The sequence below is a fragment of the Aegilops tauschii genome, chromosome 2 (assembly GCF_002575655.3).
Source record: "Aegilops tauschii subsp. strangulata cultivar AL8/78 chromosome 2, Aet v6.0, whole genome shotgun sequence".
Taxonomy (NCBI): Eukaryota; Viridiplantae; Streptophyta; class Magnoliopsida; order Poales; family Poaceae; genus Aegilops; species Aegilops tauschii.
In genome coordinates, this window is record NC_053036.3 from 259,574,643 (window position 1) to 259,590,354 (window position 15,712).

The window sequence follows — 15,712 nt, forward strand, 5'->3', positions numbered from 1 at the left end:
CCTCCATCCAAGCCCTTGTAGATCTGGGGAGAGTGGCTGACACCCTAGCTTCTTCAGTTTTTCTGAGATGGCGAAAAGCAGAAGCAAAGGAAGTGGCAAGGGGTGTTGGCGTGGCAACTGACTCTGGGCCTAAGTCAGTGAACCGGCCCAATTTTATTATACCTGGTCCAAGTTGTGACATTGGCCCAACTGAACTTACGTGGTAGATTCTCTAAAACTTGGTGCCAGCTGCAACTGGTGTCAAATTACTTTGCAGTTACTCCTTTGATCTACATTATGACAGTTCACATTATTCAGATTGGCTTCATACCAAGCACGGGTTACTGTTTTTTTTACATGAAAATGGTTAATGCAAGACCAAGTATGATCAATTAATTGCATGAGAATTCTTTTATTGGCTATTGTAGTTACCAAGCAAATCATTGTACAACCAAGTAAGGTTTTGGTTTTAGGTTCATCGTGAACAAGACGACGTATTGCTGTTTCATGTCGTAGTATATCTAAGCTCCTAGATTTTTCCAGTATTCAATGAGATCTTTGCAAGAAATAAATTCAAGAGCTGATTGCAACACAACAGAAGATAAAGACAGCAAGTTGAGCAAATTGATAACCTTCACGCCCAAAAACCTTCCTGTCGCAGCAAACAACTGAAGGATGCTTCTGGTCTTTAAGCTCACGAAGACCTCAGTGGGTGTTATGCTCCGTTTATTAAGGGCTTCTTCAGAGTCTAATACCGCAGAAGGTGGTAATATATTTTTTGGTGATTGCAGGAGAAAGCCACCACTCCTATTGTAGAAAGAAATAAGGTATAAATTTAGGAAGTAAAGGGGACTGAGCTGGAACAAATATAGAGATTAGATTTTTTTTTGGGGTGGGGGGTTATCTTATCATTCTGCATGTTTTGTAACATATGGGTTAGAGGTCTTACCGTCTTACACACCCATATTCTAGGGTCAAACTTTAACTAGAACTCAAAATCTATCCCTCTCCTAAACATCCCCTAAGGAGGTACTTTCTTTCCTTCATGATAACCGACTTGTTGAAGCCTATTTAAGGGAAAAAAATAATCGTGCACGACTCTCATTCCTAGAATTGATGGAAGGCTTAGAAATTAGAATAGAAATAACTCACTATAATACACTCTTGAATTTTATTGGAATCTATATTGTGGAACATGCAGGAAGATAGGCCTTTTACCATGAATTAAAAGGATCACTCCCTCCGTCCAAAAATATTAGGCCCGCACGCTTTCCAATATTTGTTCAGCAATGTGTGGATCACATGACAAAAACAATTGATACCATTGGGCTCTTATTAGAAAACTTTTTTATGGTGTCAAGTTTGTACATATGAAGTAATGCAGAGTTGAACTAATCGTCGGTCAAAGTTAAATATTGAAGAACACTTGCATCATTGCCAGTCTACTTGACAGATATAACCATAGTTGTCATGGTATCACCTAGGAATTCATTTGCCTGCCAACCAACACCTAGGTAAAGCACTCGTTGCCGCCGAACTTACCGGTTGTGCCATCCCACGAAGCTCAATGTACGTGAGGTGTGTGTGTGCCCCGTGATCATCATGCTCATGCCATCCCATGAGCTGGTAAGGACACACACCTAAATAGCTAACTAACAACCCCAACGAGATCAGCCAGGGCGTGGACATGCACACGCTGCATGGCTGTTTATTTAGCTAACAGTATAGCTAAACAAGCTAGCTACTAACGGGCAGCAGGATTACAAACTCAACAGACATGCAACTGCAGTTGCGCGCGGCCAGTGGACATGCAGTTGCGCACGGCTGGAGGGCGTGTAACTGCCGTTGTGTGCGGCCGATGGAAATACACTAGTGCGCAACTGATGGACAAACAGTAGCGCGTAGCCGATGGACGTGCAACTGCAGTTGCACACCGGTTCGCGGGCGTGTAACTGTACTTGCTTGCAGCTGGTGGACATGCAACTGTAGTTGGTGTCGGTGCACGATCATGCAACTGAAGTTGCGCGCGGCCGGCTAAATACTGAGAAAGCAAAGACAGGATTCTCACATAAAAGACAATAGGAAGTCACTATAATACCTATACTGCCAGAGAGTTTATGACTCCGTTAGTTGTTTTATAAGTACCATGAGTCCATGACCATGGAATAAATATTCTTTAAAAGAATAAACTTGTTGAAGTGTGTATGTGGATTGCCTAGCCCTTTCCATAAGTTCGGGCTTTTGGTTGCGTTGGCTAGTGCATGAAGCTTAACATGGTATCAGGGTCTAAGGTCTTGAGTTCAAGTCCTGGCTTTCACAATTTATTCAAAAATTGGTGTTCCCCCCTTTGTGTCCACATATAGGCCTCTTGAGCCATACCTCTGAGTCTATTCACGTGTTGACTTCCCGCGTCACACGTGAAATGGGGTGTCGAAGTGTATATGTGGATGGCCTAGCCCTTTCCATTAGTTCGGACTTTTGGTTGCGTTGGCTAGTGCGTGAAGCTTAACAAAACTGACACTAAATACCTTGTGGATATTAAGGACAAGAAAGTAAGGATGAAGCATCAGCCATGCAAAAGGTAAATAACAACGGACCTGATATTTATTCCCAGGTGAATATACGATTTTCCATATGCCCTAACCTGAAGCACTTCATTTGTACAACAATTCTCGAAGCCCCTTCTATCCACTCTCTGTGCAATTTATGAACAGAGACAAAGCACTAAAAATCAGAACTAAGCAGGGAAGCAGGCAAACAAAAAAATGCCCACAGGCGAAAGAACTTCAGAAGTGATTATGCACAAGTCTTAGCTCGAGCAAATATAAGAAAATAAAGAGTTCAGTGAAGTTGCATTTTCAGTAATGGACTGGTATGAAGAAAATTTATGAATCCTGCTTTGGCAAGTGCAAATCAGTAAGGTATCCCAAACATAAGGAAATCCACAATCCTAAATATAGTGGTTTATATCAGTACCTTTTGCAGGACGTCCATATGAACTTCTTTCCGTTTCAGGACAACATCAGTTGGGGATCGAGAAATCCGAGTATTTTTTTTCAACTCCCTCTGAATTTCCAGAAGACGTGTGTGTCTATTGCAAGCAATTGCTTTCAAAATGATTGCCTCAACATCAATGCAGCTCAGATCAAGAGAAAGATCAGCTTCTTTATCTGTAAGTGGATCCAATACAAATGAACTGTGCTGACACTTTATCTGCATATCTTGCAGTGCCTCAACTTTAATAAATGGAGATGAATCAGATTCTGCTGACCCACTGTTTCTTTCATCCAGCCAATAATTTATTTTCAAACCAGGTATCCTGAACCCACTTGAATCGAGCTCTCCATCTTGACCAAGCTGCGTTGGAGCATTATTCCCACCTTGTCCTGCACTTCTATGACTATCCGAGACAAGTTCAGATTTTATTGCCTCTTTCCATCTACCTTGTCGTAGAACATTAGTCTGTCTAATTACGGTATCCATAACAAAAGAGATGCATAGCTCATGGAGAATTGTATACAAAATTGTGAGGGGATTGTCAGCCACAGCCATTCTCCGTTCGATGTCATCACCCAGAACATACCTTCTTGTCTCTTCAAGCTTAATAGGCCCGGTGTTCTCACCAACAAGTAACTCAATATGCAATATCCTCCACAGCGAGAAGTGCCCACGGTAACCTAACGTAAGGAGTACTTTGAATTCGCCATCTACCTGTACATTGGCTATTCCATCAGTCACCGAAACCTCAGACATTTCTTTAGGAACTAGGGTTTCAAGTAATTTTGCCCGCACAAGGGTGCTTAATTTCTTCAATGTAGGCTTCCGCTCATCTTGAAAAAGTGTATTCTGAGTACCTATTTCCTCTACAGATTTAGGCAATCTCCTATAGCTCCCTGTATGTATGACTTCTATCGCAGATGAAACATCAAAAATGGGAGCACGAGCTTGCTGCAATCCTTCATGCATAAAGAACAGTGAATCGCCTGTTTGGATGAAGCAAGTTTCATGGCTGGAGAGAGTTGACGCAAGTTGCTGGCAGTAATGAAGCAAGGGCACCTGCAGAAGATCAAAAGCAATATTCTCTATCACAAAATTCCAGATACATATTTTGATGGCCCAAATATGATAATGAAGGGGAAAACTTAGTTTTGAAATACATTCTTTGTTGAGTAGCTAAGGAATTAAGGTAGATTGTAGCCTGTCAGAGCAAATACATTACACAATGATAAAATACTTTAAAGTTGGCATTTTGGGTTTTCTTTGCGACTTCAGTACGCACTTCTTCAGCATGAATTTTGCATACATAGAATAAAGTTTGGTCCTTTGCTCCATCAAAAACGGTTTTAAAGATGACGACAGTTTCGTACACGTGGATGCCCAATCAGCACAAAAAAGAGGCAAAAATTTCAAAAAAGAAAATGGGAGAAAATTAGGAGAAAAAAACTGTAGTCTCCTTTCTAGAAAACTCGACTAGTTTAAGGAGAAGTTGGGGGGCAGCAGAACAAAATATTCGGAAAATCCAGAAACAAATATGGAAATTTTGATTTTTTAACTGAAATTTTATTTTGAAGGTATGTTTGGTTGATTCCACAACATGCCCTACCAATTTTTTGCCAACCATTGGCTAGATATTCTTTGACCCTTAGTTTGCCTATATGGCAATAATTGTGAAGGCAATGTCAAGAGGGTGGGCAAGTTCTCATAGGCAACCAACCAAGTAAGAGCCAAGATGTCATTGGCTGCCAAGATTTTGGTAGGGAAATTTAGGCACCAGAAAATACCCTAGAAACAGTCTTTACGATGAAGATATAAAAGACATTGAGGAAAAAGGAAGAAAATTAAAGAGAATAAAGAGGAGATAACAGGAACGTTTAAAAACAGGAATCTTTCAGCCAAGTGCAAAGTTACGGGAAAATATGTGGATTTTGAAGATGAAGAATGTATTGAACGAGAGCCTCCATAACGTTAAAGAATTATGTGGTCGAATATTTCTGATTATTACGAGACTTCTTAAGTTCCCTAGAATTTTTAGTAACTTTACTGGAATGTTTAAGTTCTTTCCCTAATTTTTCATCTCTGATTTTAAAAAATTTCCCCATGTCACGTGCTTGGGAACAGCGGGCTGAGACGTGGAGCATAAGAGGTAGTCGTGAGATACCCGTGGCCGGGGACGGTAGTCCTGGACCCGTGGCGGCAGCAAGGGTTGGAGGGGCGCACGGTGCAGAAGCAAGAGGTAAGATACTAAGATTAACTTTTCTGCTTGCTTTATTGCTCAAGTGGGGTGCTGTAAATAGACAATTACAACTGAAGAAACAGACTTGGACTCTAATTGGAATTGGATCCAGTCGGCAGGGTAACCTTTTCGGGATTAAACCTTCCTGACTTACGAACTGGACTCCTACTCTAACTCTAGATGGACTCGGCAAGCACTAGACTCGAACAAGAACTAGGGCAGTCCTGCACAGCATGGCCCTTGCGCCTTTCACCCTCGGTCGGGGACCAGTCCGAGCCGGTTGGATGAAGCTGCTCCGTCTTGTTGCGCTGGCACATGGTGCAGACACGCATGTAGTTTTGGGGCGCCACCCGAGCCTGGGGAAGGTTAAAATCCCGGCGAAGGCGATGCAGCGACTTCTGAAAGCCCTCATGCCCCATGTCAACACGTCGGCCAATAGTGGAGACATGGGTGGCACATATGCCCGGTGTTTAAATTGTTACAATATATATGTGGATTGCACTAGCTCTTTCCATTAGTTCGGACTTTTGGTTGCGTTGGCTAGTGGATGAAGCTTAACATGGTATCGGAGCTAAGGTCTTGATTTCAAATCCTGACTTTCGCAATTCATTAAAAATTGCTGGTACCCCCCCCCCCCCCCCCCCTTGTGTCCACGTAGTGGCCTCTTGAGTCATACGTGAGTTCCACCGTGAACGATATGGTAAAATTGGGGAGTTGGAAGGCTGGTGCAGTGATGAGGGCGGTCTTCAGGGCATCGAGACGCAGCCCCGTCCTCGGACCAGACACCAAATTCACAGATGACCTTCCGGTAGTTTCTACTAGTCCCAGGAAGCTGTGCACCACTGTCCGTGGAACCGGTCAGTCGACGACTGTGAGTATCTTGTAACTGTCCATGGTGATGCCGTCGGCGGAGATGACATGGCCGAGGTATGTCACCGACTCCTCGCCAAAGGAACATTTGGAGCGCTTGAGTTAAAGTTGATGTGCCCTCAAAGCCTCCCAGACGAGCTTGACATGACGAAGATGGTCCTACCAGGAGGTGTTGCAGATGAAAATGTCATCAAAAAATACGAGCACAAATCGGCGTAAGAAGGAACGAGGCACATCGTTCATCAAAGCTTGGAATATCGAGGGGGCATTGGTTAGACCGAATGCCATCACCATGAACTCGAAGAGGCTTTCATGCGTGCGGAACGTTGTCTTGTGGATATACCTTGGAGCCATGCGTACTTGATGGTAGCCGAAGCGGAGATCTAGCTTCATGAAGAAGCGAGCACCCTTCTGCTCGGCCAAAAGATCGTCGATGACGGGGATGGAGAACTTGTCCTTGAAGGTGACGCTATTGAGTCCCAGATTGTCGACGCAAAATCGCCAAGTACCCTCATACTTCTTCACCAGGAACACCGGTGAGGAGAAAGACGATGAGCTACAACGGATGAGGACGCGTTCCAGCATCTCGGCACACTGCTTCTCAAGCTCATCCTTCTAGATGGCCGGCTATCGGTATGGTCGGATGGCCACCTATTGAGATCCGGACAACAATCGTATGTGGTAGTCGTGTGCGCGATATGGAGGAAGCCCTTTGGGCTCGGCGAAGGTGTCTGCGAAGGAGGCCAAGAGGCTGTCCAAGAGCTTCCTTGTCGATTGTGATGGCGGCATGCCGGGAAAGGCCAGGAGACCATCTAGGAGCTTCCTTGTCAATGGTGATGGTGACATGTCGAAGAAGGCCCCAACAAATGATGTGGTCGCCGTTCGCGACCGTGACACGGAGGCTGTTAGACCTTTCAGCCTGAGCATTTCATAGTTGTGGATGACACTAGGAGAGTTGGGACAATTTTCGTTGGTTTATTTCTCACACAATGCCATGCCAACCTGAGGGGTTGGGGATACATACTTATAGGCTGCTACCCAGCCAAGCATATGCTAAGATGCTAGTCTAAGATGCTGCTAAGATGCCAGTCTAAGATGCTAGTCTAAGATGCTATCCTAACTGCCAGTCCTTGATGGCCAGGGATTCTATCCTAACTGCCACAAGGACCATGTGCTGCAGCCAAAGGACCATGTGCTGCAGCCCCACAAAGACCTTAGTACATAGACTTATCCATCATTCTCCCCCTAAGTCTTGTACGTCATTTTGTGGGAGGGTTGAATCATCCCGATCCTGGAGCAGAGTTCGAGGAACTTGATCCTCCCAAGAGGCTTGGTGAGCAGGTCTGCGAGCTGGTCCGTGGTGTTGATGTAGCTCGCCTCGATGCTCCCTTCTTCCACACAGCTGCGGATGAAGTGGTACCTCAGTCGGATGTGCTTGCTCCGTTCGTGGAAAACGGGGTTCTTTGCCAGGGCCAGGGCGGACTTGCTGTCCACCAGGAGCTGCACCGTTCTGGTGTCTTGAACAAGAAGATCACCAAGCAGTCGAGCGAGCCAGAGCGCCTGAGTGCAGGCGGTGGAGGCCGCTATGTACTCAGCCTCACAGCTGGACAGGGCCACCACCTGCTGCTTGACTGATTGCCAGCTCACGAGACACTTGCCGAGGAAGAAGAGGATCCCGCTCGTGCTCTTGCTGGTGTCGATGTCGCCGGCGTGGTCGCTGTCGCTGTACCCGACGAAGTGTGCCGCCCCCGGACACCTAGGGTAGTGGAGGCCGTGGTCGAGGGTCCCTGCTACGTAGCGGACGATCCTCTTCACTGCTTGCTGGTGTTCCGACGTCGGTCGCTCCATGAACCGACTGACATAGCCGACGAAGAATGCCAAGTCCGGCCGTGTGTGGGCGAGGTAGCGAAGGCTCCCCACAAGGCGTCGGTACTGCGTAGCATCCACTTCCTCCGCCTTGCTGTCGCGGCTCAGTTTCAGCCTCTCCTCCATCGGAGTGAGAGCTGGGTGACAGTCGGTGAGCCCAGCTAGCTCAACGATGCGCTTGGCGTAGGCGGACTGTCGAAGCGCAATCCCGGAGTGATCCTGGTGCACCTCAATCCCAAGATAGAAGGAGAGGAGCCCCAGATCACTCATCTGGAAGGTGGCCTTCATGTCTTCCTTGAACGCTGCCACCTCTGCATCTTTGGTGCCGGTAATCACCAAGTCGTCAACATAGACGCCCACCAGCAGGGTGTTTCGTCCACTGCCCCGTCGGTAGACGGCCGCCTCATGCGGGCTTTGCTCGAAGCCCATCTTCTTTAGCGTGGAGTCCAGCTTGGCGTTCCACGCCCTAGGTGCCTGCCGTAGGCCATAGAGAGCCTTGCGCAGGCGGAGTACCTTGCCCTCCTGGCCAGGGATCGCAAATCCCGGTGGCTGATGCACGTAGACTTCCTCCTTCAAGTCGCCGTTGAGGAATGCCGACTTGACATCCATGTGATGGACATGCCAGCCCTCCTGGGCAGCCAGCGCGAGGAGAAGTCGCACGGACTCCATCCATGCCACGGGAGCGAAAGCGTCGTCGAAGTCGACTCCTTCCTGTTGCAAGAAGCCTCGGGCCACCAAGCGAGCCTTGTGCTTGATGATTGCGCGGTGACCACGAGGGAGGTCAGCGAGCTCCCAGGTGCGGTTTTGCTCGACCGCATCCATCTCCAACTGCATCGCGGCGCGCCATGCCGCGTCTCTCTCGGCCTCTGCAAAAGACCGTGGTTCGCCGTCTTCACACGCGAGTTGTAGCTGCGCCTCCAGGTCACGTGGCACCAGTCCCGGCACCGGCTGGTCGCCGAGTAGATCTTCCATCGTACGATACCGCAGCGGTTCGCCGCCATAATACGCGTCGATCCGCTCCTCGTCGTGAGTGAGCGGAGAAGCGAACTTCGTCGGGTTGTGCTCTGCGTGAGCTGGTGCTGATGAAGATGAGCCCGGGGTGGTGACTGCCGGGGCTGGAGTGTGCGGCGTCGCCGGTTGTGGTGCCGTCGGCGTAGCAGGCACCGGAGTCGATGTGGTTTTGGGGGCCGGGGTAGGCGTGCCCGGCGACGAGGAGCTGGTTGCTCCCCCGGCTTCCTTGAAGTGGACGTACTCGACAATGAAGTCGTCGTACGTCGGCGTCGAGCCGTCGTCCACCGCCTTGTCCCATTGCCACCCTCGCCCTTCGTTGAACACGACGTCTCGCGCCGTGCGCACACGCTGTGTCTTTGGGTTGAGGATGCGGTAGGCCTTTGAGCCCTCCGCGTAGCCGATGAAGACTCCCGGAGTGCTCCTGTCGTCGAGCTTGCCGATGTGACCGAGCTCCTTGGCGAACGCAAGGCAGCCAAAGACCCGCAAGTGGGAGACCGCCGGCTTCCGCCCATGCCAGGCCTCGTACAGTGTCCTACCGTCGAGTGCCTTGGTAGGCGAGTGGTTTAGGATGTAGACGGCTGTTAGCACCGCCTCTCCCCAGAAGACAGTCGGCATCCCTCTCTGCTTGAGGAGAGCTCGAGCCATCCCCACAACCGTCTGGTTGCGCCGCTCGACGACGCCGTTTTGCTGCAGGCTGTACGGCGCGGAGTAGTGGCGCTGGATGCCCTCATCGGCGCAGTACGACGCGAATTCAGCCGCCGTGAATTCGCCGCCGTTGTCAGTGCGCAACGCGCGCAATTTGCGGCCGCTCTCCGCCTCCACACCAACCTGCGCGCGCCTGATGGCGTCCGCCGCCTCTCCCTTACTGCCGAGGATCATCACCCACATGTAACGGGAGAGATCGTCGACGAGCAGCAGGAAGTAGCGTCGACCTCCTGGTGTGGCTGGCGTCACCGGGCCGCACAGGTCTCCGTGCACGAGCTCCAGCCTCTCCTTGGCCCGAAAACTCGCCTGTTGGGGAAAGGGGAGTCGTCTCTGCTTCATCATCACGCAGATGTCGCAGAACTGCTCCACATGGTCGAGGCATGGCAGGCCTCGCACCATCTCCTTGGCACTTAGACGCTTCAGGGCCTCAAAATGAAGGTGCCCAAAGCGCTCATGCCATTGCCACGCCCCGTCGTCCCGACGGACAACGAGACAGACCGGTTGTGCCACCTGCACATCAAGGACATAAAGTCGATTTCCACCTCTGGGTACCTTGGCGAGAAGGCGACCCTGGCGATCCCAGATGCATAGGACCCCATGCTCAATCAGCACGCGTGAGCCGTTCTCATCCAGCTGTCCCAAGCTGATGATGGAGTTCCTTAGCGCGGGGATGTAGTAGACACCGGTGAGCAGCCGGTGCTCTCCCGCCTTGGTGGTGAAGATGACGGAGCCGACGCCCTTAATTTCCACAGCGGAGGCATCCCCAAACTTGACGAAGCCTCGCGCATCGGAGTCGAGCTCGGCGAAGAATTCCCTTCGACCGGTCATGTGGTGGGTGGCGCCGGTGTCGAGGCACCACCCCGTAGTCTTGTCCTTCCCGGAGCCATCGCCGAGAAGAGCGTGCGCTTTTGGCTCGTCGAGATGGATGAGAGCTTTTGCGACTGGTGTCGCTGAGGATAGCTCAATGCTTGCATGCGCCATGAACAGAGCCGTCTCTTCCTCCTTCGCCTGTGCGACGTGAGCCTGGCCTTGTCGTGGTTGCCGACACTCATTGGCCCAATGGCCAAACCGGCCACAGTTGTGGCAACTATTGTCTTGTGCCGGCTTGGGCTTGCCAGCGGCGCCGTCCTTGGCGCCTCCGTGGGCGTCACCTTCGGCACGTCCTTGTGCCCTGCCCGGGGGGCCTCTTCGCGTCTTACGCTGCTTGCCACGCTTGCAGCCGCCCGTCGTGGAAGAAGGCTCCCCCTTCTTCCTGTCACCAAGGCTGGGATCCCACTGCTCCCGAGTTAGGAGCAGCTTCCCGCCGGTGGTGATGGGCCCCGAGGGAGGCTGTGGCTCGTCGGTGTCGACGACCTTGAGACGGCCTATCGCCTCCTCGATCGTCATCGTGGAGAGGTCCAGCAACGACTCGATCGAGCGAGCCATCTGCTTGTACTTCTCGGGAATGCACCGAAAAAGCTTCTCGACAGCTCTCTCCTCGGTGTAGGTGGCATCGCCAAACTTCACCATCTTCTGCAGCAGAGTGTTGAGACGGAGAGCAAAGTGCCTGCAGAGTGGACTTGAAAGCCAGGCTCTCCCACTCCTTACGAAGTGCCTGCAGAGTGGACTTGCGAGCACGGTCGCTGCCGATGCGTGCTGCGGCGATGGCGTCCCAAGCCTCCTTGGCAGTCCGCTTGTCGGAAAGCGAGAACTGCATCTCGGGCGGGACTGCGGCGATGAGGGCGTCCAGCGCCCGTCGATCCTCTAGGCGGTCAACGTTGCTGTCCTGGACTGCCTCCCACATGCGCCGCACCTGGAGCCTGACCTTCATGATCCCGGCCCACTCGACGTAGTTGGTTTTAGTGAGGGTAGGCCACCCAACACTGGGACCAACATCCCTGACCACAGTCCGGACCTCGTAGAGGCCGCGGTCCTGGTCGTTGCAGCCGCCGTCGCGGTGCGCGCCTCCACCTGGAGCGCGGGCGTGCTCGGCTGCCCACTGCGCCGTCCGCTCCTGCGCCACTTTGGCGCGATCTGCGTCGGCGCCGTCGTCCGCAGGCGCGGAGCTGCTGGAGCTGCCGGGGCCGCCGCGGAGTGCCTTGGCATCCGCCGTAGCCTCACGGGCTGCTTCTGCTGCTGCTGCTGCTTCTACCTCCGCTCTGGCTGCTGCCAGCTCCGCTGCAGCCAGCCTCGACACCCTTGCCGCCGCAGCTGCTGCTGCTACAGCCGCTCGCTCACGCTCCTCTGCCACGGCGCGCTCGGCCTCCTGCCGGCGCCGCATGGTCGAGGTAGCCGTGTGCTGAGAGCGACCTGCAGACATGGCTCGCTGCAGGGGGGCTGTTGTGTGAAGAAGAGGCTGTTGTTGCCGAGCCGCTGCTCGATAGTCCAGAGGGAGGGAGGTAACCAGAGGCAGACGGAGCAGCTGCTGCTACCGACTTGGGTTGCTCAGCTCCCGATGAGGGAGGTAAGCAGGAAATGCTCAGGGTACAAGATAACCTTGCTCTGATACCACTTGTTAGACCTTTCAGCCTGAGCATTTCATAGTTGTGGATGACACTAGGAGAGTTGGGACAATTTTCGTTGGTTTATTTCTCACACAATGCCATGCCAACCTGAGGGGTTGGGGATACATACTTATAGGCTGCTAGCCAGCCAAGCATATGCTAAGATGCTAGTCTAAGATGCTGCTAAGATGCCAGTCTAAGATGCTAGTCTAAGATGCTATCCTAACTGCCAGTCCTTGATGGCCAGGGATTCTATCCTAACTGCCACAAGGACCATGTGTTGCAGCCAAAGGACCATGTGCTGCAGCCCCACAAAGACCTTAGTACATAGACTTATCCATCAGAGGCGGCACCCATCCAAGAAGGGTGCTCCGACAAAAGTGGCGAGATCCTCGTTGATGAAGTTATGGGTGCTGTCGGAGTCAATCAAAGCAACGAGCTCGCAACCGCCGATGCGCACGGCGACCTGCATGGTATGACAGCTAGGAGGGAGATCTGGATATCCTTACAATGTTCATCAGAGTTGTCGTCGTTGTTGGCGGACTGGATATGGAAGAGGCATTTGCAATGATGCCCGTGGACGAACTTCTCAACGCAGTTGAAGCATAGACCCTTAGCACACCGATCATCCATCTCAACATAAGTGAGCTTAGGTAAGTGCCAGCACTAAGCCGGTGGCATCAAACGGCACTGGCCCGAACCCAACTGCGAGCGCGGCTGGCGAACCAAACAAGCATGCATGGCCACCGCCGCTTTTGAGACATTATGGAGGGCCTCGAAGGAGACAGCCAGATCCATGGTTGCTTCAAAGAGGTCGGCTTCGTCATCTCGACCTGCATCTTCATAGGCTCGTCCAGGTTGTTGGTTAAGATGTGCAACTCCTCGGTGTCAGGGATTGGAGGAACGCGAGTCTGGTGCTTGAGGAAGCACTTGGTGTGCTCTGCTACCATGCAGGAACGGCAAACCGAGATTAACTCGCCGAAGGGATTGGCTTGTGTTGATGGTCCGAAGTGGTTCAAATGAATTGTAGAACTCTCCCCACGACGGCCGACCGATCTTCTCCTCCAAGTGGTTATACCACAGCACGATGATGACAATGAGGTGGTAGGAAGCCAGCCATGTCTTGTCTGACTTGTATGCGCTGGCCGAGGAAGAACAGATTGCATCTGATCAGCCATGGACGTGGATCACTCTCCCCAACAAACGTGGGAAAATCAATCTTGTAGAGGCGCGGAGCTTGCTCAAATTTGTCCGTTAGGGCAGCCGTTGGCAACACCTTGGATTTTTTTGTGGCCGGCGGTGGAAAGACGTTGGTGCCGCTGAGGAGCTACGTCGAACTGCCCTGCTCGAGGTAAAGGAGAACGAGGTGTTGGGCATGTTGTTGCTGCTATGTCTCAGTGATTCAATCCTAGACCGATTTTAGCGTTGCAGAGAATTGTTGTAGCACCATGTCGAGCTTAGCGCGGTCGGCAACTTGGAAGTCGCTGGTGAGGCTATGGAGGGTGGCAACCACACCTTCGTGGTCTTCGCATTGCTTGGCGATGATGTCTTCGAGGGCTTTGGGTGGTGGCGGCGGCGGCCATGGCGCCGGAGGCTGACTCATAGTTGTCGTCAAGATCGTAGATGAATCTGATACCAAATTGTCACATGCTTGGGAATCAGCAGGCTGGGACGTGGAGCATAGGGGGTAGTAGTGAGATACTGGTGGCCAAGGACGTTAGTCCCAACGACCCGTGGCGGCAGCAAGGGTGAGAGGGACACACGGCGACGGAACTTAAACTGGGAGATCTCGAGGTAGGGGATCCTAAGCTAGATGTCTTGGAACAAGGGTAACAGAGACACGGGGATTTTACCCATCATGTTCGGCCTCTCCGAGGAGATAATATCCTATGTCCTGCTCGTGTTTATTGCGTTGGAGTGTACAGGGTACAGGTAAACTACCACGAGATTGTAACTTGTCTTAACTTGTGTTCTATTGACTAACCCGGCCCCAGCTTATATAAGATACTTGGGTCCTAGGATTACAAGAGCCCTAGTCGGCTACGTCGGTGGAGAGGAGAGTCCTCCACGGATACGAAGTCCTTGTCTTGAACGTCAAGGCTTCCAGAGTCTTCATGTATCTCGCCAAGGGATACTCAGCCCGGCCCACCAGACCTGGAGTCGACATGGTGAGTCCCCTTATCCGGGACACCGTCAAATGACGCAGGAGCAAGAGTTGAGAAAATAGATTAACTTTTCTGCTTGCTTTCTTGCTCATGTGAGGGCGGCTATAAACAGCCAATTACAATTGAAGAAACGGACTTGGACTCTAACTGGAATTGGATCCGGCCAGCAGGGTGGCCTTCTTTGGGACTAAACCTTTCCAACTTAGGAACCAGACTCCTACTCTAACTCTAGATGGACTCAGCAAGCACTAGACTACACGAACTAGGGCAGTCCTGGCCCAACATGGCCCTTGAGCCTGTATGTTCGGCCCCACATGACATCCCACTTTTCATGATTGTTTTCAATTTTCTGTTCTAAATGGGTTGAGACGTGGAGCAAGGTTGGGATAACACTTGAGGGACCAAGATTGTTCTCTAGTACAGTAGAGGGACCAAGCGTAGACTTTGGCAATGGAAGGGCTAAAAATATACTCTTTCCAATACTTTACGACCTTCAAACTGAACTGATAGCCTGACCAAATTGAAGTCAGAGCATCCGGAGCCCTAAATTATGTTAGGGTGATTAATGACAACCAAACATAACTAGCTAATATTTCCGTCAATCAAATCTAAGGAGAATTGTTTTGTTTTGAAAATGTCTCAGTGAAATGGAAGGATTCAACATGGATTTAGCTTAAGGCTGTGGACACTTTCAAGCATTTCGTAGCTTTAGGTGTCGGTTCATAGACTGGTTTGCCAGATTTGTTGTAAGTGTTACCGTTCAAAAAAGACAAGTCTACTTGCTTGAGACTTGTCATATGTAATACTGCTCAATAGCAGAATACATATACTCATATGCTTGACATAAATTCAGTTTTGTTGATGCGAACTGACTGTGTAAACCATGGTCTGACCAGCAAGGCGGATTGACCACAAGTCGTACACCTGCTATTCCATAGCATCTAGGGTGCTTCAAAACAGATTCTCCTGTGGATTCTGATTAGGATTGTGAGTCCTAAACTGAGCGTTCAATGCCGACTAACAGTCTCCACAATTTTAGCAAAATTATACTTACCACAGTGGGTGTTCTCAGCATTCGCTGATTCTTCAGTGCTTGAAAGTTATACTCCCTCCGTTCCAAAATAATTGAAATTCTAGATTTATCCTAAGTCAAACTTCATTAAGTTTGATCAATCTATATAAATTAACATCTACAACACCAAATTTTCTTCATTAGATTCATTGTGAAATGTATTTTCATATTATATATATTTGATATTGTAGATCTTAACATATTTTTCTATAGACTTGATCAGACTTAAAAATGTTTGACTTAGGACAATCCTAGAACTTCTATTATTTTGGAACGGGAGAGCAATATCATAAAGGAAAAGATCTCCTTCGAATATATGTGGGTTTTG

The 15,712-nt window shown here is 50.4% G+C and overlaps 1 protein-coding gene across 2 annotated transcripts in view; it reads right to left on the reverse strand.

Moving 5' to 3' along the window:
• Window positions 1-15,712, reverse strand: part of LOC109741105 (mediator of RNA polymerase II transcription subunit 14) — a 29,733-nt gene that overhangs the window by 13,054 nt on the left and 967 nt on the right. For both annotated transcript variants that reach the window (XM_020300178.4, XM_020300177.4), the window contains exons 2-4: window positions 2,956-4,035; window positions 2,577-2,674; window positions 612-786 (exon numbers count right to left, since the gene is read on the reverse strand). In XM_020300178.4, coding sequence (XP_020155767.1) covers window positions 612-786; window positions 2,577-2,674; window positions 2,956-4,035 — 1,353 coding nt within the window. The remainder of the gene's footprint in view (window positions 1-611; window positions 787-2,576; window positions 2,675-2,955; window positions 4,036-15,712) is intronic.